At 37.9% G+C, this 25,596-nt stretch overlaps 1 protein-coding gene across 1 annotated transcript in view; it reads right to left on the bottom strand.

The window, feature by feature from the left end:
* LRP1B (LDL receptor related protein 1B) overlaps nucleotides 1-24,855 on the bottom strand; it is a 565,080-nt gene extending 540,225 nt beyond the window's left edge. Inside the window, exons 1-2 of the mRNA XM_034061327.1 lie at nucleotides 24,765-24,855; nucleotides 18,302-18,427 (exon numbers count right to left, since the gene is read on the bottom strand). Of these exons, the coding sequence (XP_033917218.1) occupies nucleotides 18,302-18,427; nucleotides 24,765-24,855 (217 nt within the window). The remainder of the gene's footprint in view (nucleotides 1-18,301; nucleotides 18,428-24,764) is intronic.
* Nucleotides 24,856-25,596: the final 741 nt, after the last annotated feature.

The raw sequence follows: 25,596 nt of genomic DNA, 5'->3' as shown, positions 1-25,596 counted from the left end.
GCTCAGGCAACAATGATATTTATACTGCACATCAAACTGTACGAATAAGAAAGTAGTAAGCTAAAACTGAGGACTTGGATTAGTCATCTTCTACACCCTGAGGGAATATGAGAACTAAGCAGATGCACACATAAAGTAAATAAGGTAAAATGATACTGGGGGAATAATGCCAAGTGAGTCAGCAACATGAAAAAGCTGTTGTTCAGAAATGACCAATGGCTATCAGATTCCCATTTCAAAATATAGTTTGGAAACTGAAGGGATTTAATGATAAGTGAGAATAATCCTGAAACAAGAGTAAGCACCAAGCTCAGAGTATCTCCAGGAAAACCACTGACCAATCCTTTCGCAGCACCATGGCCAGAAAGCAGCATATGTACACAGCACTCAAAACAAGCTGGCATACACCAGAATGCTCTATCATTATTTTATGTTTTTGTCTCTAAAAGTTTTCCTTAGAGAGTAGGCTGAAACATCAACCCATCAGTATTAAAAATTCCTGTTTCCTCCTGCAGCTTTTAAGTTATAGATACTAATGAAGATTAAATGTCGTTTTATTTCAAATAGAAAGGCTTTTTTGACCTTAGTCTATTAGTGTAGAAATAAAATGTGTTGTTTTGATATTTACAAGGTGCCAGAATTAGCTGCATATCACAATCGGCCTCATACTAACCTCGCTAAAACAGCCTTGCAAATGCCCTCTGGAGGAGGAGGTGGTGGGGGAGAAAACCAAAAATGAAAAAAAAAAAAACCCAAAACCAAACAGTTACTAAACAGTTACTAAACAGTTTACAAACTGAACTTCAAATCTGTGGTAGGATGGTGAGACAGTGGCTGCCCCATCCCTGGCAGTGCTCAAGGCCAGGTTGGACGGAGCTTTGAGCAACCTGGCCTAGTGGAAGGTGTCCCTGCCTGCGGCAGTGGGGTTAGAACTAGATCACCTTTAAGGTCCCTTCCAACCCAATCCATTGTAGGCTTTTATGATTCAAAAACACTGAACTGAGCACTTGAGCTGGGTAGACAAAGGATTCACAAAGTCCAAACTGGAAGGAAACTATATATCAGTAAAATCTTCTCCAAGACCAGCTAAAAAGCTCTCCCCTCTTACTGACAGACAGAGCTGCTGTGGAGGATGAAATCTTCTGTCTAGGTGGAAATGGAGGGTGCCATGTAGATCACTGAGAAATCATTAGCTCGCACAAGCCACGTTCCACCTGTTTCATTGTACGTCATTACATACGTCTGATTAAATTTGAGAAGATTATTATTTTGAGATGTTCTGGCCATGTACAACTGCTGTTACACAGTTTATTAGTGAGCCACACTGAGCACTCAAAGCTCAGGCACTGAGCAAAGCAGAGATGCAAAAGAGGCTGGTCTGAATTTAGGTCTGAGTAATCAATAACAAGCAATGGCAACACAGAAAGCACTGCAGTAGCATCGGTGACTGGCTACGCTGTTGGTGGCTGGAGGAAACCCTAACAGCTAGTAGGAAAACTATCTACACTGGTTCTGAATTTTTATCTTAATAATCTTCTCTCAGTAATACACCAGTGTATGGTCCTGTACAGCCTTCAAGGACTTCTAATTTTTAATTTGTTCATTCCTTATTTCAATAGCATCATAAAATGGTTAGGGTTGGAAAGGACATTAAGATCACCTGGTTCCAAACACTCTGCCATGGGCAAGGGAGACCTTCCACTAGATCAGGTTGCTCAAGGTCCTGTTCAGTCTGGCTTTGAACACTCTCAGATAGGAAGCATTTACAAACTCTTGGGCAACCTGTTCCAGTGCCTCACCACTCTCACAATCTTGCCTGGCTTTGGTGGAATATTAATGATGCAGAAAATACAACCCTGAACCCTGTGAAGGCCGTTACTATCCACTGAGAGTAATTGGGCTGATGCCAGATGAATTTATTATACCACTTTTGTTTGTTACCCTAAAAACATGATGCTACAGTGAACCAGGGAATGTTAACGTATTTCCATGCCATGCTGCATTTGTTTTTATTGTCAGAACTCCATATTTAATATAGCAAATACCTTCTAAGAGGGCAAGACACCTTAATGAGCTCAGAACAACTGTGCACAGAGGCTACACCAAAGATCACTGCTTCATGGGCAGTTTACTGGGGTGGGTACGGATCACTATCCAAATATTACTGCTAGCTGCAGACTATCTAATACAGTTTTAACAAGCCAAAAACATCTTGCTGAAGGAAATCTGTCAATACAAATCAGTGACAGTAAACTGGGTACATGCTGTACCAAGTTTACCAAGGCCATCACATGGTGGTAGGAATTAGCTTTGGTACTTGGCATGTTTCTGTGCTGACAATGGTTGGGGGCTTTGCATATAATTTTTTATTCTAGCAATTTTAGTTGCTAAAAAGTATGTAACTGTCAACTTGATGCATATATTTGGTATAAGACAAAAACCCTTCAAAATCCCAGTATCATTAAGTTGTACCACTAATAAGCCTGTGCTTGAGAAGGAATCCTGCCTACCTCTCTGCACCAAAACAGCATTATTCTGGGCAAACCCTCAGATCTCAATCTTTAAACGCATATGCAGTCCCTTGCTAGAGTAATACCAGCTTAGTACTACTCTGCCGACCTGCTGTTTTACTAATGGTTCTTGTACATATGCAGCTTAAATCGAGCCAGTAAGATGCATTTCCTAAGGGAGGGGTTTCAGTCTCAGCATTGCACCAGAGTAGCACAAGATCTCCTTTCAGGCCTAAGCTGAATCTGACAATGTACCTGTGCATTTGCAAGTACAGGGCTCCTTACCTGCTATACACAAGTAGAAGGAGCATTATTGTAGAAAAACAGAAATACACACTTACAAGAAGGTTATTTTGCAGTGCTCTGACAATAAAAATAAATCTTTAAATTCAAACATAAATAAAAGTACGTCTGACACAGTGCTCCCCTACACAGAGAGAAATATGCAAGCAGAGCTCCAGAACAGAGACAGCCATATAGAAGCACCTTAAATTCAATACCTCCTTCAGCTTTGAGTAACTTTTTTACACTGATCTTCTGAGGTCTTTTAGTAAGTTACCAACTGCTTCCAAGGAAGGTCATACACACAAAGAGTCAAAATCTGGATTTAAAAAAAAAAAAAAAAAGAGGAAGTCTGAGGCAATTAATGAGATAAGCACTGAGATGCTGCATCACTGCGTTTTCTACACAATTGACTCTCCAGTTGCAACTTTATACATCTCTTTACACATTCTCCTCCACAACGGAAAAGGAACACTTCCCTTGACTGTGCATGAAGTTTTTCAGCTACTGACTGTCACACAAAAAAAAAAAAAAATCAAAAATCAGACTGAGAGGATTAAAATTCTCTTAAAGAATCTCAGTCACTTTTATGCACTGAAAATTGTAATCCTTCTGGCAACTAAAATGTGGCCACAAATACAGCTGAGTCATGGAAAAACAGAATAAAAACACACCATGATTTATGGTTTTATGATTTACCGCAGAAAAGCAACTGAGCTGTCTGGATCACTGCAATTTTCCTTCCTAGGCTTGAATCACTCCCAATTAGAGCAAAGTATTTAATTTATTTCAGTTACTGTGAATATCAACTCCCTTTAAAAAAAATGTACACTGCAGACTGGACCACAAGATAAAGCTGTTTTTAAGAAAGGGAGCTAACACGCTCTTGATAGCACTTTAAGTGTCTGGCATATCCGGTAGGAGGAGGTGAATCACGAGTGCAAGACTGTATACGTCACTGTTTGGCAGCAACGGTTTATAATTTGGATAAAGGTGCAACGGCTGCATGGTCTGCAAGACCTGAGAACTGACTAGATCCTGTTGCTTCTCCACCTACAGCTTCCCCTTGCAAGGCCAAGCGCTTTTCCTCAGCCTTTTCTCCCACACAGCCTTCAGAGGTTTTTCCAGTGGGCAGCTGCAGCAGATTATCGCACTGGCATTAGCTGTGCTTCCTCTGTTATGAAACTGTGGCTGCATTAGAGATGCTGGGTGTGTAACTACTATGTGCTCTCATCTTTCTGGGTACTATTTCTGATAGTGGCAAGCCAAAAAAAAAAAGAGAGACCATGTCTTAAAGGTCAAGGAATATTATTTGCATCATTTCAGCATATCAACAGCTCAAAAAAGTGCCAACCACCAAAACTCTTTTTCTTTAGGCTTAGCTTAGTCAAAGTTAACCTTGTTTTAGCTTATTAAGAACCATCTATCTATTTCACATTTTTCCAGTACTTCTAGGGAAAAATAGAAGAATGTTAAATAAAATATTCAAATCCATAGCACATACTTCATAGAAACGGTAAATTAGCCATGTGCTTTCCTCCAACATCCTTTTCTGTGGCGGACTAAGGAATAGTATTATGAAATGTCTTCTTTTAATATTTGTGTTTTTCTGTACCATTACTGTGAACAGTGTTCATGAACAATGGAAGGGACACTTGGAGGTAACCCCTATGTCCAAGCCCAGCATGAGGACTGTGTTTCTCCTTCACAAGCAGAAAAGGACATTATTTCATGCATTTCACAGAATACTTTGAGTTGGAAGGAATCTTAAAGATCACCTGGTTCCCAGCCCCTGCCATGGGCAGGGGCACCTTCCACTAGACCAGGTTGTTCAAAGTCCTATCCAACCTGGCCCTGAACACTTCCAGGGGTGGGACAGCCACATCTTCTCTAGGCAACCTGTATCAATGCCTCATCACCTTCATCCTCAGAAGTACTTTTACCTTGTATCTAACCTAAATCTACCTCTTTCAGCTTCAAGCCATTACCCCTTCTCCTGTCACTACATCTCCTTGTGAAAAGTCCCTCTCCAGACTCTGGATGAACCTTGGACTGATCTTCTACATTCTACCTTGATCTTCTGCAGTCTACCTTGCTTATATATGAATTCATGCTACCTCTGAGCCATCCCCCAGGTTTCCTGCTTTGGTGGCTTACCCCTGATTAACCAAGCTGAGATTGCAGGAGAAATTCCTGTCCATTTTAAAAATAAAGAAAAAAAAACAAAACAACAACAACAACAAAAAAACCCCACAAAAAAACACCAAAAAAACCAAACAATCATATCAGTGGGAATTTTCCAATTTGGGGCTCAATACTCAGAAGTGTAGAAAGTGTACTCCATAATACTTTCTCTCAACAATACCAGATGCATTTCTAACAGAAGTAACTTGTGGGATATTTATTCATCTACATTTCAGATAGGAAAGCATTTTTACATCTTGCTCTTTATTAGTTTTTGTACAATTTGGTATCTAAGCAAAGGTTAAGGACTGCATCTGCCCCCTTTATTAAAGCTGTCAGCAGTGTTTCTTCATAGATTAGAATCCTGAGGTGGAACACAAAACTTAAGCTGAATTGTTATGGCACAACTGCAACTAAACAGTAGCACAGGACTCTGGGTTAGGTCAGTAGAAAAAAGCTTGCAGAGAGGGAAAAAGCAGTTAGCTAAATCTATACCAAAATACAAATTGACGATACTTAAACCCCAGATATATCATTTAATCCTGAAAAATACCATCCTAAAGTTCAGCTCCAGTCTCTAACAAATGCTTGCTGTGAATGGAGGTTTTTTCTCTGTCACATAGCCTGTGGACAGTTTTGGACAGGCAATTCACAACGGCCTGTTCCTGTGGCCTGGACACAGGAAGCACAGGTAAAGGGCCACAGACCCTTCAAGAACCAAACCTTAAAGTACATGAGCAGAGAGGGAGCAATTCATCAGCTAAACAGTTTCAAAGCCACTCCTGGAGACAGTGGGTTGCCCATAAAGAGCAAATGTAAAGATCAGAGTTTCTGATGTAGTAGATTAGGCTCTCTCATGCATTTTGCTTGCTGTGTAAACAGATCATTAAGAATCTTTGTGCCAGTTCTAGATAAACATGTCCTTAATCTCAGGAGAGAAAATGCTGCCTTTAAAAGAATTTTAAACCTTTTCAGGTTATTTATTTGTTTTAATCACAAAAAAAAAATATATTACCAGTACTGGTAACAAGAATTTAATTATTTAACTGAAATAAATGAATCTGTTAATATGTTTAATTAAGCATACAAAACTTTTTATTTGATGCTATTTGTATTTAAGATTTCTTGTTTTCCCTGAAGCATTTATTATCCAAGGCGTGGTTCTTCTAATCTTAGACATACTCTGGGATTGAAGTACTATTTTATACCAGCATTTCTCAGCTGCTTTTATCATTAATAGATATATTACAAACCATGTTAATGAGCTATTTAGTATTCATATATTAGACTTTTCCCCATTTTATATGGAAATAATGTTATAAAAATTCTAAGAATACTAGTTTTATGTGTACAATAATGATAAGATTCAAAGCAAGTAAGAAGGAGGAAATCTGTACTGGCAGTGAACATGAAATGGATTAGTACATCAATGTACTTTACATTGGTATAAAATTATTAAGCATGTAATTAAGTAGTACCAATTGCACTGTTTGTTTTTGGGGTAATGTTTTAGCTATTTTAGATGTTTCATCTTTAAGAATTTAATTTCACACTTTAATGATCTTCTTGTAATTTCCTCCTCCTGCTATGAAGCCACATAGTCAGGATATGCATGAAATCTACTACATATCAAGAAGTGACTAGGGTGGAAGGCCACGCCAAAGTCACTGCAAAGTAAGATAAGAACAAGGCAAATTAACATTTTGTATATACAAAAATAGTTAATTTCAACCGACCTTACACATCAGATACATTCAAATCCCCAGGGTTGTTACCAGGAAAGAAGTTATACAGTTACAGTAACTTCAGCTTTGACCTTGTTGATCTCAGACACATCTCCAGTGCAGCCCAAGTGAAAAGAGATTTGACATTACAGGAGCCTAATGAGAAAAACTGCCAGCCTTCAGTACACTTACAACTGCATGCAGGTCACCCAAATAAATAAAAAAGCCTAAAAAAACCCCTAAATCCCCAGCTCTGGATAAGGTGGAAGAATAGCAGACTATTCTCTGTCTTGGGTGGAGAACTTAGTACCGTGTTACTGAATAAAAGCCCAACTGTGAAAATAAGTCTGCTATTAAACAGAATTGTCTCAGTTTGAACAGGGAATTACACATCAGTGAAACAAAGCATTTAGTATTATGAAAAATCAGATGTCTGACTAGGTTCCCTTATGAATTTATATGCTGGAAAAAAATTGCTGCTCCTGCAGCCCCAGCTTGATGTAGATTCTCCTGTATGTGGCTTCCCAGGGATGTAAAGCAGAGCTATGGATGCCAGCAACTTCCTGGGATGAAGGGGGTGAAAGAGGGTGAAGAAAATTCACTGAAAGGCAAAACAACAGGTGCTATATATTTTACTTAAAAAAAAGAAAAAGAGGGGGTGAGAGGCGAGAAGATAGATTTCAGTAAGAATAATGTATCTTTATTTTATTATTGTACTGAGCGGGTACTATACTGTAACTTCTCTCTTAATAGTAGAGCAGATATCTATTATTTATACTATCCATTATTTGTACCTGGGTTTTACACTTGAACTTGGCATTAGCTTTAGGTTATGGAGCACACAGCAGAACTAAATTACCTCTTGTAACAAGAAAGTAGAAAACCAAAGTCAGCAGCACATTAGAGATCTACATTAGACAGCTTCAGATTAAATAATTTTTTTAATTACCTAAAATATCAAATAGCCTGGTACAGAGATAGAGCAGAAAAGGTCAGAAACAACTTTTGTTTACACCTACATTTTGTTTCAACACTGAAATAATGAAAAATAAATTTGCCACATGCTTACTTTGAAGTAACTCATGTTATTGGCAAATACACTATTAAAAGCTGTATTTTTAAGAAACTATACCTTTAATAATAAAGGTCAGATGGTAAAAATTAATTTAGCATTCTCCGTGAGGAAATATACACACAGACTTGGGTCCAATCCTCTAAATGCCTATTCCCCCAAATAGAATTAACACAGAACTGTTTCATATTAGGCATATCCTAGTTTTACATACAATTTAAGACCTGTTTCTGAGGGCACAGTTCACAGTGCTACAAAGTAGATGCACACGGAAGTTGATGCATCTTAGAGTTGTGCAAGATGAAGGCATTAAGCAACTCAGACTTCAAGGTGTTTCATTTGGCACAGGTAAGTTTCACCCAGAAGCACTGGGGCTAAAACATGGTCTTTCTGTTTAGACCTGTATATCCATATGCATAAGGAATGAAATCCTGAAGGATGCTATTTGAAATGAAATCTTCACCATTTCCTTTTCTGCTTTATTAAAAAGCTGAAACGTAGCACAGCTGAATCGAGACTGCTGGCAACTGTGAGTTACACTCCTTTGTCATACTTATGCATTACTCTTTGTGACCAGAGGTTTCTGTCTTGCATTATTTCTTTGTCCATAGCAAAGTGCCCCCTTTGCTGACTAAAACTACTGTGCATTTTATTGCTAATAACACATCTAAATTCTTATTTTAAATCACAGCCCTATTTTCAGAAAGAGCAATTTTACTTTTCTTCCAGAAAGCCATCTGCTTGCTAATGAGAGTTATTTTCATCAGTAATTTTGAGAAGAAAAATGGTTATTACACTTTAGCACTTTTAAAGTGACAAATAAAGAAAACCATTCGGCCCACTATTTAAATACACTGCATTTCTCTCAGCACAGGAGCTACAGGCCAGATGTATCACTGTAATTATAAACATTTGTAACGAGTCTCAGTGCAATGGGGGCCCACAGTGAAATGGCACCACCTCAGATAAAAAACTTTCAAGAAATTTCATACATAAGATTGCTGTAACTTATAAATCCCTGCATTATCAAAAACTACTTTCTGAAGTTTCTAAAATCCAAAAAGGATTTTGATGATGCTATGTAGCTAAGGGTTTTTTTTTCTAAATGTGTTTTTAAATTTTATCAATGCCTAATCAATAGACAATGCTGTGAGACGGTAATTTCTCTACCTCGCTTTCATCAAAGTTATTCCTGGCAGAGAGCGCAATGATAGCCTAACAATCAACACTCTCACAATCATCTTGACATTGGCTTCAATTATCCTGTGTAAGGTGCATTTCCCATTTCCCAAAATACTATCTTTTCCTGATCTTTTCCAGTCTTTTGCTGACTGCTGAGCAGCAGCAGCATGACAAGACAGCAAGAGACAAATGACTATTAATGGGAAGATAAAAACAGAGATAGAAATGAAGGGAGAAGAATCAGGACATCAGTGAAAAGGATGAGACCTATGACAAAGGAAAGGGTTAGGGTTTCTGTTTAGAATTATGACAGAGAAAAAATAAAGGAACACAGTTTTCATAGTAGTTTTAGTAATTCCGTCAGCAGAACTAAAAAACAAAAAGTGCAAGAAAAGTGGGAAAATAATGAACGAAGCAGTAATGAGGATTAGGGAGGATTAGGGCTAAACAGAAAACTTGTGTGAAAGCACAGAGCTGGAATGAAAGAGATACTTGAAGTACAGAATGCCCTGAAAGAGTTTCAGTGGCATAGATACGAAATAAGTAATAAAATTAAGTTGTAAACAAGAATGTAAATTGAATGGACAAATGCACATGGAAATAAGAACAAAAACATAATGGAAATAAGTCCAAATCAGTACACATCAAACTAAATAAAGAGCTTTAAAATAAAAAACAAAAAACTACACTAGGCTTAGCAGCAAGCACAATCCCATGAAAGAGAAACTCTGCCAAGTCTTTCCATCTCTTCTCACATACATGGACTTTTTTTTTTTATAATTCAAAGTTCAGCTGGGAAAATAAAATTGCTCTTGGTTAAAAATTTGCAAACAAAGTCTTGGTCAAAGTATGAGTTACTTTTATAGGTTTTTCTAAAGACCAATCTTTTTATTTTCTTGTTGTGTGAGTATATATGCCATTAGATCTGCTTCTGTATAAGACATGCAATTTTAGCAAGCAATTAATCCACAAATGAGCTGTTTCTGAGTGTTAAGTATTGGGCATCATCCTTCAAAGGCTCTATCTTGGCCTTGTATTACACCTACATGGTTCCAAAGACCTTAAAAGAGGCTCATTTTGGCAGCAATCATTTAATTGAATTCCCTGTGAATCACTTGTGGAAAATCATGCACAAGATAATCAGCCACCGGGAAAAAAAGAAAAGTCACATTTCTAATGACCAAGTCACTGAGACACACAATGATCTTTAAGTCGTTCAGTACTGACCTTGTTGCACAATTTATTCCAAAAGAAAATATGCAGCAGAGAACTACAGAAATTGTATCTATTTGAACATGGACCTCTTGTCAAGGATGATAAGTTTCTGTGCAACAACACGACTCCCTGTATAGTTCTCATCTTTCAGATAGGCTGGAGATTGCATGATTTTGACACAACACACCCTCCTCCAAATTCATAAACACTTGAAAATTTGCCCCATGTGGAAAGGCAAAATGAAATCTTATGCTACATTTTATATACTCAGATGGTCACAAACTCTAGCACTTTAGACAACATTTTCCCTTGTACTCAGGAAAGATCTTTCCATATTACGTGCTCAAACATTTGAAAAAAAAAAAAAAAGTAATCTTTCTTTCTTAAACTGTACATTTGGAAGGGATGAGTCACTGCTACTAAGCCATAAATGACCTACCCTTACAAACACCTACTGGCCTATAATAAGTTAATGTAACTATATTGTCAAATTGTAAATAATTGTTCAAATTTCTGCACACATAACACACTACAGAAAATCAAAATCTGTTGCAAAATCTTAACTACCTTTCAAGGCAACTATATTTGGCTGAAACAGGACGGAGTGTACACACTGTGTCAAGGTCAATGTCAAACAACATTGAACAGACTGGAAACTACAGTGGAAATGAATAGATTGATTTTTATATGTATGAAGCCTTGGGTGATATGGTTTAGTGTGACATGTCCCTGCCCATGGCAGGGGGGTTGGAACTAGGTGATCTTAAGATCCTTTCCAATCCTAACTATTCTATGATTCTATGTGTACACATATATATGCATATACATATATATATATATATATATATATAAAGAGAGCTACTGAATACTTCTAGTCTTTAAAGTTATTAAACTGCAGCCCCCTTCAAAACAAAAGGCAAGCCCCTGTTTCTAACCCTAAATGAATACCACAGCAGTGCCTGACAAGTCAGCAGGAAGGAGGCTTGCTATGCTTCTGATACCAGACTTACACCCTGCTCCTGCAAAATACTCGTGTTCGCTACAGTGTATCAGTTCCTGCAGTGTTACCTGGCTGACATGTATAACATAGGTACCTGTTCCATATAGCATGGCATTCCTCAAGCACTTTGTTATTTAACCTTTCAAACATTCCCCTTGTAGATCTGATCTTCCTGTCCTAATCCAGTTCCCACAGTTACCATGGACACACAGAGCCACTCTTCATGGTAAAAAAAAAATAAAATAATCTATTAAAAAAAATTAAGAGCAGGCATGAGCTCAGTCATTCCATACTTCAGACAGCAGAATGTAATGTTGTGCTAAGCAAAAGCCACGTAACCTCATTCTGGTGGGGCTCATCAGCTCATGTTGAGCACTGCACCAGTACTGAATGTTACGCCAGCACATTTGCTTGGCTTCCATTCACTGCAAGTTTATGTCTATACACAGGCTGTATGGACACAGACCATATAATACTGGAAACAGAGACAGCCCTGTGGCAGGCTGACTGCGCCCAGTTGCCAGGCACCCCCCCAACTGCCCACCTGCTTCCCCCTTTAACAGGATGTGGAGGAAAGTAAGATAGCAACTCTCTTAGTTGATAAAGCCAAGAAGCACTCACCAGTTACTGTCACAGTCAAAACACACTCAAGTTTGGGAAGACTTAGTTCAGAGCTGTACTACAGTCCTTTCAGGACTGCTCCAGCAGTCCTCTCCACAGGCCCTAGTTTCTTCATGAAATATCCACTTGCTCCTCCATGGTCTCCCCACAGGTTGCAGGGCAATCTGCTTCACCACCCACTGCACCACCTCCTGGGGCCTGGGTGTTCACAAGGCTTTTTGTTTCCTCACTCCTTTTGCTCTTTAACACACTGTCCCAGCGCGGCCTCCAGCGTTGCTGACAGACCCAACCATTGCGGAACCTGCTGGAACTGGCTGCTTCTGGCATAGGGCAGCTCTGCCTCTCCTCACAGAGGCCCCCGCAGCCCTGGCAGCCAACACTCAGTCACACACACCCAGTGTGTCTAAATCATAATCCAAATCATAATAAGCTCCACAGTAGAACCACAGACATATATTTAATCACACCAAGTATTCAAAGTCACTCACACAAAATGAACTAGTTTTATTTAGTGGAGGATAACACACTTATTCCAGTAATTTGACAGGGTGCTTCTGTCTCAGATGTAGTATTAGGGCCCACTGGGAAATCATGAAAAGGAATTGTCTCTAAATGTTCTCTAGGGCCACAGTACCATTGCTTATAAGTTGGCTGTGACAGAGCAAGTGTGAAAACACAAAGGTTATTCCCTGGCTCAAGACAAGTATCATCCCCTGCACTCAACAACAGGGACAAGGAGAAGAATTAATGGTGAGAAATGCAGGAACATCCCAAAGTACAAACCCCCTCGGGAAGACAACTGGGCCTCATCACCACCAGTCCCAAACACCACAGTGGAACAATCTGAACTCCTTCAGACTGGCTGCAATGCAGGATTTGTCTCAACGGGGTACTTGCCTATAACCTTTCCAAAAGGCTTAGAGGGTATGAACACCATCGACATTCATCCTTTCCAGACTGTTTGCTCTAATATTCTGTTAACTACCAGAACATCAGCAATCCCATCTCACCAGCAAAATGACATTTCCTAGAAGGGCTGAGGATGGCAGATTTCCCAAACAACAAAGTAAGGAGAAAGCAGAGGTCGGAAGTTGGAGCCCAGGTAGCAGCCACGCAGATGTTTACCACTGGGAAAGGGAACAGACAACGGCAAACTATCTAACAGGATCAAGCACAACAAACCTGAGAGGCTATGTGCCAGAAAGTAGGATGGCTAAACATAGCTATAACAAATACATCTTTACACATCTCTTCTTGACCAGTGTTTACTAACTACAGTAACTTTGCCAGGGTGAACTGCCAAGAGACCCTCAATGGGAAGTGTGTTTTCTTCTAGTCTGTAAAAATGATATCAGGAAAGCTAATCCTGTTTCAAAACACTTCCTTTATTCTGTCAGAAGCACTTGCTTTCACCAGCTAACATAAAAACACAGGAATATTGTATTGCTACATTAATCATTTAATTTTATGTAAATTAGCAGCAGTTTCATAAAATTTGTTGACATTTGTCATTTTGTTGCAGTTCGTTTCCTACAAGAGCTTCAGAGTTAAGCTTTGTTCTGATATGAAAAATTCTGATTCAGAGAGAATAAAGCAAGTATACATTCATCACTTCAAAGCAGTTTAAATTCATATGACCAGTAACAGCAATTTTATGATCAGACTCCTTGTTCAATACAGACAGTAAAATTATAAAGAGCGCAAACCCAAAACCATATTTTTCCCTCATGTCCAGTATTTTCTTCATTTACTTTCAGTAGCCTCATGGCAGCTCAGCTTTAACACATGCAAGTTATATATTGATCTGGGATTTTCCAAAGCTACACAAGAGTGGTTTGTGAACCTGGTTTCTGTTGAATTTCAATGAATCTACTTATAAAAGAATTAGGAGCTTTAGGAAATTTTATCTTCATTGTTCTTACCACAGGAGCAACGTGACATCCAATTATCTTATACTCTGCTGGTTGAAGAGCTACTATTGAGGTACTCAGTTAAGAATTTTTAAACTTGTGGAACTAGTCTCACATTATTAGCATCCAGAGGATGAAAGAAGCTATTTTAGCAAACAAAGACTCAAGCTTTTAAAAAGGTATTTCTGGCTGCTGCCTTTCTTTTGCTCCTCCAGCTTCAGTTTAATCATGATTATAGAAGATGATATTCCCCTATAATCCTGGAAAAGGATTAGTACCAGAGATAATTTCAACATGTTATGATAAGGTTACCTATACTCAAACTTCTACAGAGAGGGACATTTCTAATTTGATGATTTGTTAACAGAAACTGGGATTCTTTCAATTCAGGACCAGTTAGCTACAAATAAATTGTGTATGCAGTCATTTGGATACCATTTAAGAAGGAGCGCATACAAGAACAACAGCGTCAGGATTACAGGGAAAATGCAGTTGTAGACAATGTGTGAGACAAAGTTGTAGCCTAGCAGTACACAGGGAATAGCCTTCAGAATTTCTATGTTGCCAAAAGTGTCTGGTACTTTCACAACATCGTAGTAGATCTCATATTCTACTGTGCTTCCTTTTGTTGGTTTTTTTTTCTTCTCATAAGATATTCGTGATACTCAAGCCATAGTTAGAGTCATAGATGTTCTAATAGACAACTGGGCTGGAGAAAAGCACTGCTGCCTGAAGCATGCCACAGAATGATATGAAAAGTGCCCAGGGTATACTCGTGTCAGACTTAAGTCTCTGTTCATGGGGCAAGTATCACAGGGTGTTATTAGCACCTTCCTCTTCCAATCTCATGACTTATGCAGAGATTAATGCATTACTCAGAGGTACAGCTGTGGAACGTAAAACATACTGGTATCCCAAAAATGGCAGTGTTGTAAACTGGATCTTTGAGATACAATTAGTGAACTCCCCTGCGTAAGCCCCTATAAAAGTTGCTGAGGTAGGCAAATGCTTACAACTTAAGACCTATACTAATGGCAAGAATAGAAAAATTAAGAAAAAAACTAAAAAAAAAAACACCAAACCCTAAAAAAACCCAACAAACCCACAAAACAAAAAACAAAACACAGATACAAAATAATAAGAAAAACAGTATTAAAAAAATGATTTCAACTACCGAGTTCCTAAAGCAGGCAATGATGACACAAAAGGCTGTCACTATTTTCATGGGTTTATTTTGGGATTTGTTTGTTTGGGTTTTGTGGTCTATTTGGTTGGTTGGTTGAGCTGGGTTTGTATTTTTTTAGTTAGATTTGGGTTTTTTTGAACTCTATGTGTTTTAACTGTATATTTTACTTTTGTAATTGTCCAATCAAAATAGTCTGGCAGATGAGTCCACATTCCACAATTTTATTTTTTTAATGCATTAAGGAAGTCCTCTAAACATTTGCATCAACCTCCAGACCAACAGCTATCTGTAGAAGTCAAACATGTCTGGCCAGATTCTGCGGCATCTGACAGAGTTCTATTGATTTCCAGTGTGCTTGCTGATTTAGCCTACTAAAGACCCAAGCATCATCCAGTTAGGTTTAGTAAATTGATTTTTAAATTCTGACTATTTGCAAATAAACTTATGAACAACCTAGAGACCTACCACCCAAGAAAGGTAGAAATAACTTGGTCAAAAGCTTTATTTTTTTTTTAATCAATTTTCTCATTAACAACTTACAAACAGAACAGCAACCAAATTTGTTCCCTAAATTATTAATTACAAGTTACAGAATCAGGTTCTTTGTCTCTATAAAAAAGCAACAGCTCCACTGAGAGCAGAAAGAATTCAGCTGCTATGAAACCAAGGAGAACAGAAGTACAGGTGCTGCAGGAATTCACTTCTGGTTTTACAGTTATTTGTAAGACCATTTAGTGAAATGTAAGAAGCAGAAGAGGAACAAACATAGGAAGTGACAGGAGACCCTCTTCACACTTGCTGAAAGCCCATGGAAGCTGTGCCTGCATAAAGCCCTGCCCCAGGGCAGAGCCTGAATTAAATAACAAGGGATACTACCTTTTTCTCTGTTCTGTCCAGTCCTAGAGCTCTTTACTAACGCTGCTGAAGTGACTAGATTGTACAATTTCAAGTGGATTCCTGAGGAAATGGAGCCGATACAGTTGTACCATGCTTTTTTGGCCAGCCTAACAACTTCAAGTCTCTATTGCAAAACCTGGTTAGAATGCCACATGGAGACAGGTCATAAAGATAGTTAGTGCCTAGAAGGTTTCTGCAAATAGATGGTTGAATAATGAGACTAATAAGACTTCTATTCTTACCATGAGAAAAGCTGCAGCATGAAATTTTCTCTCCTTTTATGCAACTTGAAATCCCCACAGGATAGAAGTTAAGAACTTCCACTTGAAGAAAGACCTTTGATCAATGCTTGCACATTATTAGAACCCAGAAAGTCCTATTGCTAGGCGCAAATCCACAGAAAATCAATCAAATTCCATTTGTTTATGGCTATAGGAACAACTAGCAATATCTGTCAGGCTACACCAAATAATTCATTGTACGTAAGTCAGCAAAGAGCTGACAAATAGAGGCTGCATTCATCTATAAACAGATACATGACTCAGTGCACTAAAACTGGAAGGTACTGCATCCCTGACATTAACACCACAGAGTCTTCAAATATTTCATATTTTTAATGTCATTTATAAATCCTTACTGAAACTATGATACAAAATATGAGCAGGAAAATTCTGGAACATATTCATCTCTAAAGCTGAGAAACAACTTACCTGATGAAGCTAGAATACATACACACATTCTAAAAAATACTACATTTGTTAGCAAATTGTGCTAACTTAACAAATAAAGAACTATCAAGACCAAAACATAATTGTAATAAAAGTGTAAGCAAATATGTAAGAAGTCCTGTTGCTTGGTTCTCACGCAGAGTCCTGGGCTGAGTTGAACTCGAAGGGTGAGACAGGGCACCAGACCCAATATAATTACCATCTCAGGCCATACAGTCAAGTGTTGCCCAGGGACCTCATTAACCTGCAGTTTGTCAGCCAAGGGCTGTGTAAGCTGTACATGCATCTTCCTGCTCTATAACCAGAAAGGAAATGATGCTAACTCGTACCTTTGAGTTAGGACACCCTAAGTAACACATCCTACCGAAACTGTTAGCATTTAAAAAGGGGAAGGTGTTTCCAAGATGACCAGTCTGGCTGATGTCAGGAAAAGAACAGGCTTGCTTTCTCACCCTGTCTCCCCTTCAAGCCATCAGTAAATTTAAAAGGTTGTATTTCAATAAGCTCTGCCTTTCAATGGCATTACTGAACACAGATCATATGGTCCAGTACAACAAACACGGAAAGTTCTTGAGAGGAAAATATCTAGCCATCCACTGGATTTTGAACTACATGCTAAATATCAGGAGGCAAATTAAAAACTGCATGTGTGACTGGTTTTGTGTCCCTAACACAATATCCATTAGTTGGCAGAAAAACTCTTAACTGCAGGTACCATATTTGAAAATACTGTATTAGAGAAGACAGTAATCAATCATCAGTGCAGTAATAAAACCTTAACTGGCCCTACTGCTTCCAGCACAAGTATGCAGGTTTTTTAGAATTCTGAACTGTTTCAAAGGTGGATAATCAGAGCACCCTCACCACAGCCCCAGAGACAATTTTCCTGTCTGTTCCAGAGAACAAATGGTGGAGCAGGAAGCTTGCAATCATCAGTCCAAGGTTTGTTCAGGCAACAACTGTTTCCAGACACCTCCAATTTCTGTCCCTCATTTTAAAGATTAGACTCCAAAATACTGTCTAATGTTTGATATTTTATTTTCTTTTCGTAGTAAACCACATTTCTAGTCTTCTTGAGATTCAGTGTTGCTTTGATACAAAATGCATGGTTCTTCTCTTACATTAAGTGATTATCCTGGGGATAAAAATCACGAAATTCCTTCATTTTTCTCAGAATGCAGGAAACAAGGGAACATTAAGATTTCATATCACCTCATCAGTAGTCTACATGGCTGATAAAAAAAGTCTGTAAGGTTGCTACTCCAGTCTTCAGAAACTCTTAGCCACATTTAAAAAAACAAGGTCTTTTATCATAATTGTTTTATTAAAGCTTTCTCTCATTTTCCTTTCTCTGCTTCTTGTCCCCTCCTAGGTTTTTCCATCTTCATTCATTCCTCCCTTTGATGTTTGCATGCTTTTCATACTTTCATTGAAAGCATCTTGCACTGATCATTTCCCCCCCACCTCTGCCTAAATGTATTTAGAGGAACACATTCTCCCAGTTCTAACTTTGCCCTTTACAGCTCAGTAAGAGCATAGGGAACGTATGCTCTGGCGAGAGTGCTCATTACACAGCAGCAGATGAACAAAACACTTTCCATGCCTTTCATTTCTACTGGCTCTCACCTATACAGTGAATGCAACCTCTTTGTCTTGATATGTGGATTTATTCAGGATTTATTAAAAAAAAAAAAAAAATTGAATCTGTCCTTTCATTTGTATAGTTAGTGCAACTATAAAGGTTACTGTTGAAAGGAAGATAAAATGAGAGTGGCTCCTTCTTTACTTACGTCTGTCTAAAGACTCATCTGAATCATCAGGACAATGAGGCTCTCCATTACACAACCAGTGCTGGGAGACACAACTCATGCAATCACAACACAGAAACCCTCCTATGTCACATAACTGAAGTTCTGCTGAAAATCAGAATTGTCTAGAATGCAGTGATTAAGAATGAAGGAAATAAAAGTGGCACAATGAAAAGTGAAAATAAAATTATCCTGAAATCATAGAACAAAGCAAAAACTTGAAAATATGTGAAGTAATAATTTAATGGTATTTAATGCTCTGATGCTGCAGAGCTGCAGTGCATCAGTGGGAGTATCCCATAACTGCTCCAACCAGACATCAATTGCATTAGCATAAACTACCTCATGAAACAGATCTTTAAACAATTCTATTTCTTTCTATCTATTTCACTATGAAGTAAATTTGTTCACTAGATAGAAATCAAGAAGCTTAAATTTCATATTATCAGTAGGGAGGTACCCATTCTCCTCTCCTGCCCCAGAAAATAATTTCAAATTGTTGTTTCAAGTGGTCACATTTTTAAGGATGTATTTTTATAAGCAGTCAGGAGTATTTTAAAACAAATTTTTTACTGTTTCTTTGGGTATATATTTTAATGACCAAATCCTACCACAGTTTTATACCAAAACTATTTTATATTTCATGTCACAAATGTGCAAAGGATTTAGTTATTTAAGGTCAACACTAAGGCACCTTGAAAACAAAGGCCTGATAAAGAGGGGAATTTTGGAAGCCTGGCACACCCAAACTATCTGCCGGATTCAACCACCAAAGTCCGATGTCCTTGAGATCTAGAATTAATTAACTCAATACTATTCCATCATTAATTAATGTAAAACGATTCTAACATTAACTAAGCCTCACAAAGCCTCTGTGCAATATATTACATTCATTTTATCAATATATAAATTACAGTAGTGCTTTCCACAAGGTTATATTGCAGGTCACTGAGAAAAGGTTCCTTTATTATTCTTACACCAGGAAAAGTGAAAAATTACTTCACAGGAGCCAATGCTGTTACAAAGATATACAACTGGGTATAAGTAAGGAGAATAACCCAAACTCCACTTGTAGAGCTGTCCCTCTGTTTAGGTCCCTCCAAAAGGCCATGAATACTGCTACTTTTTTCTTAGCACCATGTAAGTCAAAGCTAATGAACAGAATTGTGCTCTGGAAAGCCATTCCTTTCTGCAACTTATGCTTAAGTGCTTTGACTTTTCAGGAAGTGTTACAATACTCATTTCTTAGTCTGATACATCAACCAGCAACCAGCAGGGTAATAAAAAACCTCACAACTTAACTGGCCTTCTGAACAAAATATCTATTTTGCAGACACTACACATACAATCTGTCACCTAATCACTGTACGACATGTTTCTAAACACACTTGTAAACCTGATGAAACTTCAAAGGAAAACCCTTATGGCACAGTTTTAATGATACACTTAATTATCATTACTCTATGAAATAACAAAGGAAGCACTTTGTTAAAATTAACCTATCATTTCATATGTGCAGACCTCATTTGAAGATCAGTATCAATAGTTCCAAATGAGTCGAAGTTGCAACTGCTATGTAGATATGTTTCATATTGCTCAACTAGCTGTATCAGGGCTTCTGTAACTCCGTAGGAATCAAAGCATTTTTGTTATACTTTCATTCCTTGCATTTACTGAACAGAAAACAGCTCTCAGTCATTTAAATTGTATATCTTCTCTGAAAAAAATGAATGACTATAAATAAAAGGGTAAGTTTTATGCACATGAAAGTGGTTTTGCTTAAATCCATCAGGGTGACTATTAAAGGTCCTGCTTTAATAGTGCTTCCTGAAAAACCATCTTGGAAGTCAGGAAGTGAGAGGGAGTTTGGCAAGTTTCAGCATTTCAAAGGTATGTAGTAGCATGAGCAAAATCTGTATGGCAAGCTGTTTAATATTTGTTTCTATAATATTCTTGAAATCCACAACAGATTTCTGTTTCTCTATGGAAATCTTGTACAGTGTGACCTGACATTTTCTGTGTATTACACATCTGTTTGTAATAGACCTGGGAACATTAAGACTAGCACAAAACGAGTTATTTATCATGTCCACTTACTTATGCCACTCAAGAACAATTACTTCTCAGAGCAAAAAGTAACTGAAATGGCTAACTTCATGAACTAAGATTCACAAGATCAAATTATTTCAAATTAGATTTTTCTAAATGTTATTTTTCATAGATTTCTGAATTGACAGCTAAGTGAGAAAAAATATAACAAATAAATATAAACTGCAAAATTGTGAAAACACTAACATAGTAAAGTTTACACAAGTAATTGGTTCTACAGGAACCTTCTCAATTTCCGACATGCACAAGACCTACAGACTTGGTTTTCTCGTAACTCATAACTGACAATCATTGGGTAAAAGAAGAAATCAGTGCTGCCATTTATGCCAAAATTAGATTCCAAGTCTAATTATATACCACAGCAAGCAGAGCCCAGCATTAAGAAAAATCACATTTGAAGCTGATGAAGAATTTCAGTCTAGTTATTCAAGCCGGTAAACAAAACTTGCAGTGATACCAATGAAGTCACTGTGAACTGTTCTTCTGTAGCTTCTCAGTTCGATGTCTATAATAAACCCTATTTGTTAGGCCTGTGGCTGTCACCAAAGAAACCCCAGAAGTAAGGAAAAGAATATGAAGGGAAAAGATCTCCGTTTCACAGATTCCTTAACATCTCTCCCTTGGAAATGCCAAATTTAAAGCATAGCATAAGACAACCAGTAGAGCCACACTACCATTAAAGATCTTTCTCTTCTGCAACATTCTCTTATATTTTTATACTTCTGTCCCTAATAAAATCACTTTTCACTAATTAGTGTCAACTGCCAGTCAAAACACATACGAACAGTGCTATTGCCAGCTGTAATGAACAGGAATCCAGCAGGAACCTCTGAAAAATACCATAAATGTCTGAGTAAACGGCATTCAAAGGAGGAAGCTGTCTGGAATAGGGGAGTATCCTATCACCATGCTCAAGGGTAATGACAGGCTGACACAAAAACCTGGTAGGTTTCTGATGGGAAATAAAATATACAGCTTTTTCTTTCCCTTTTTTTTTTTGTGAGGAACAGAGATACAGGAGTCAGTAAGCATTATTGTAGGTGATTATCTCCTGCCTGTTACTGCAGCAGGTTCTTCTAAATCTGCATATGGTCACATATGTCTACACAAACAAATCTTGCATTTTCTCTTATTTTGTGTGAAAATTACAAAAATAGCCTAACTAACTACACATAAATAAGTTCTAAACATCTATTTTATATATAGCTCAGTTCTGAGTCTATGTGCTTGGGGAAAAAAAGGTTTTTTTTTTGTTTTTTTTCAATAATAATTTAGCTATTTCCATAAAATAAAATTCTTGGTTTGTATTTTATTAAAGTTAAGGAATTATGAAGATCTAAGTTTTTTTATATTCTGTCTTGAGAAAACTCTAGCCGAATGGGAGAAGAAAAAAAACTAAGCCATTAACTTATAAAACACCTTGAAAAACTTAATCTTGTTTAGAATAAAGCAGCTTAGTATTAGCTAGGGGGGTTATGGGCTTTGCAAGTGCTTTTTCAAACTGTTTTCTTTTGCATATCTATAGAATTATCTTTATTTTCAGCTGCCACCTTTACAACATGAACTGTGCCTGTTGATCATAAATATGCACTAATTAGTGAGAGCCTGTTTGTTTTTTTTGTGGTTTTTTTTTTAACATCACTTCCTAAAAAATGGCCATCTAATATCCCCTTATTAGTGAAGAAAACAATTATTTGGTGACACCTCCCCACACACTGTTTCCTTGTGTATTATATCAGCTGCACAGGCAGGCTCCCACCAGATGAGAAAATTCACATTTTTAACATCCAAATTCTTTGAGATACAGAGCAGATGGTACAAAATCATCTCTCTTTGGGTAAATGAAAGATCTGCTTCCCTAAGGACAGTATCCCCTATCCTATGCTGCAAACACCTGACAATGCTTCTAAGAAGGAAAGGTTGGTTTGTTTTTTTTTTTATAAAAAGCCAGTGCCTTTGCTTTAAAGAAAATGTTTCTAGAGCCTGAAATGGGGGGGGGGGGGGGGGAGGAGAACGGAGGGAGAGGCTAGGAGGTGTGTGTGTTATTAATTACTTTAAGGATAGACATATTTTTAAGAGGACAAAGCTAAAAGTTTCCATTAGAAAAGTAACTACAATCAGAATTTGTGTAACTACACTGAAGCTGGAAAACAAAAAATCCATTATACTGTTAACAGACAAGGGGTGAGCAAGGGAGGGAAAGGCAATCAAACAACCTCCACACATACATTGACCAGTATCTCTCTATCACAGGAATGTTCCTATTTTTATAAGGAAGCTGCCTTTGTAAATATGCATCCATCTGCTAAATGATGAGGGATAAAGATCACCCTCCATAATCACATCGACTGGTAGAGGTCAAAATTATCTGGATCCTTCTTATTTGAGGGAATGCAGTTATGAAAAGCAGGTCAACAGGGCTCCTGGAAAGAACTATATAGGAGATAACATTTATATAATTTTATATAATTGAGTGCTTCTTCATTGCGTGCTTCTTCTATCACGAGAATTTAAATGATTCCCTAATTAAAATCAGCCTTTGTCAAAGAATCTGATGAGCACATAAATGCTTTATTTCTAGAATTGTTTTTGCAGACATTAGCACTGTCCACACTTCTAGAATTCCATTGCTTGGGCGCTCTACAGATCTGTCAGGCTTCTGCTATGGTCTAGGTGACACCACTACTCTGGATGGCAGTTGCTTGGTGTGTTGCCTTCTGAACACTTCAATCTCCATCTGCTAAGAGCACCTGAGAACTCAAAAAAACAACCTCCCATATGGCAACAATCTTCAAAATGAAGAAAACTCAGCCTAATAAAGTCTTGATCCATTATAGTAGGTAGCCTGCTCATTAAGGTTTCACTAAATATTCCTAAAAACCAAGTGAACAAACTAATCCAAAACCTACATTCACACAGAAGGTTTAAAATTGTATGATACAGCACTACATGAATGAGTGTTTAGGGATAACAGATCTTCCTAACATTTTTTAAAAGCTTTTAAAACAATGGCTTAAGATTAACTTGAAGAAAGAATGTTTCATGGATTTAATTTCACTCATTAAAAAATTAAAGACACTTTAACCACAGTTCAAACAAAACTTTGGCACACATAGAATAGGGGAATATGAATGCATATATGCTTTCTTTTTCAATTTAGGAATAGTGAGATCAAGGAAAGAACCATAAAAACCATGAATAAAAAAGGTAAACTCATACAAGTGCTCAGCTGTTTTGTTCCCAGCTGCATACCCAGACAAAGCTACCAAAAACCAAGGGCTATTGCCTGCCAAAATACTACTTTTTTTCAGAAGCAAAAGAGCAGAAAGACTAAGAGCAATTGGAAAGGTCAAGAAGAGTGGTCAGAAAACTGTAAAACTCCTGTACATTTTTATACAGATCCACTGTATCAGTGACTGTATCACCTGTCTGCATGACCAGGAACTTCTATCAGTGATAACAAACCCATTCTTCCATATTTCAGGGATACTAAGCAATCAAAACCTTGCACTTTTAAGTTCTTAATTAGTTTTGCTTTGATTTTAATTAAGTTATCTTCATTACAAGTGCGTAAGAATTCACAATGTTTTCTCCCCCCCCCCTCTCAAAACTGTTTTCCATTTCGGATTTTCTTGGAAGGGTTTGCAGATTAATTTCTGGAAAATTTACTCAAAAGTTGAAAAGTATATTCAGGTAGTAATTTATACTAGAATTCATCATATGCTGAAACCTCAATTACTGTAACTGAAAGGGAGATAGGAAGAAAGAGCATGCATAGCACTTTCCACTTATGATTTTTCAGACTTTCATGTAATACTTTTTCAACCTCTTATACCTTTGGAGTTAAATTTCCATTTTCAGAGCCCATCATTCAGTAAAGCAGTTAGGCTTTGGCTGCACTAAACTTCAGCCAAAAAACCTTGGAATAAGTCTTGTGAAACAGTAAACAGAGTTTTACATTCAGAGAATTAAGAAAGTTACCATGTATTTATGGCTTCTGGTTGCTCAGGTAAGTAAAATGCTGTGTTCAAAGTCAGAAAGTAAATTTTCATTCACAGGATCCAAAAATCTCTCTTAAGATCTACCAGAACCTGATTTGTGCTTTCGCAGTGCAAGGGGGCTTTAACCAGCTCTGGGTAAGTTCACACATATAATGCATTCCTAAACAGGAGCATATGTGTTTTATGTGCATTTTTTTAGTTCCTGACATATTAGATATCACTTACAATTTACTAATCAACTAATTGCTTCACCCATATGCAAAGCACATGCACAGGTACCAGTCACTAAAAGCACCATACATTCAGTCTATGCCATGTATCTTCCAATGCCTCACGCAAGCTTTTCTCAGTCTGCTCAACTTCCCACAGCAAGGTTTCAGATGTCTTGTATAAAGCCTGGTCAGTCTTTTCATTGACATCAGACATCCTCGTTCTCAGCCCGTAAACTAATCTATACATATTAATGCTCAAGTTTCTTACTTACATCACACATCTGCAATAAGTCTTCATAATTCAGACTTACTCAGTTCTACTAGTTCTATAAGTTAGTAGGCTGAGCAAATACTGTTAGAGACAGCATCACAAAATTATAAAATAGTTAGGGTTGCAAAGGACATTAAGATCATCTAGTTCCAACACCCTGCCATGGGCAGGGACACCTCACGCTAAACCATGTCACCCAAGGCTCTGTCCAATCTGGCCTTGAACACCAACGCAGATGTAGCATTCACAATCTCCTAGGGCAATCCATTCCAGTACCTCACCACACTCACAGTAAAGAACTTCCTCCTTATATCCAATCTAAACTTCCCCTGTTTAAGTTTGCACCTGTTACCCCTTTTCCTGTCACTACAGTCCCTAATTAAGAGTCCATCCCCAGCATCCCTGTAGGCCCCCTTCAGATACTGGAAGGCTGCTATGAGGTCTCCACGCAGCCTTCTCTTCTCCAGGCTGAACAGACCCAACTTTCTCAGCCTGTCTTCATATGGGAGGTGCTCCAGTCCCCTGATCATCCTCGTGGCCCTCTTCTGGACTCGTTCCAACAGTTCCATGTCCTTTTTATGCTGACGACACCAGAATTGCACACAATGCTCCAAGTGAGGTCTCACAAGAGCAGAGTAGAGGGGCAGGATCACCTCCTTTGACCTGCTGGTCACAATCCTTTTG

This window comes from Melopsittacus undulatus, chromosome 4 (genome assembly GCF_012275295.1).
Source record: "Melopsittacus undulatus isolate bMelUnd1 chromosome 4, bMelUnd1.mat.Z, whole genome shotgun sequence".
NCBI classification, from domain to species: Eukaryota; Metazoa; Chordata; class Aves; order Psittaciformes; family Psittaculidae; genus Melopsittacus; species Melopsittacus undulatus.
This window is presented reverse-complemented; position numbering and strand designations above follow the sequence as displayed.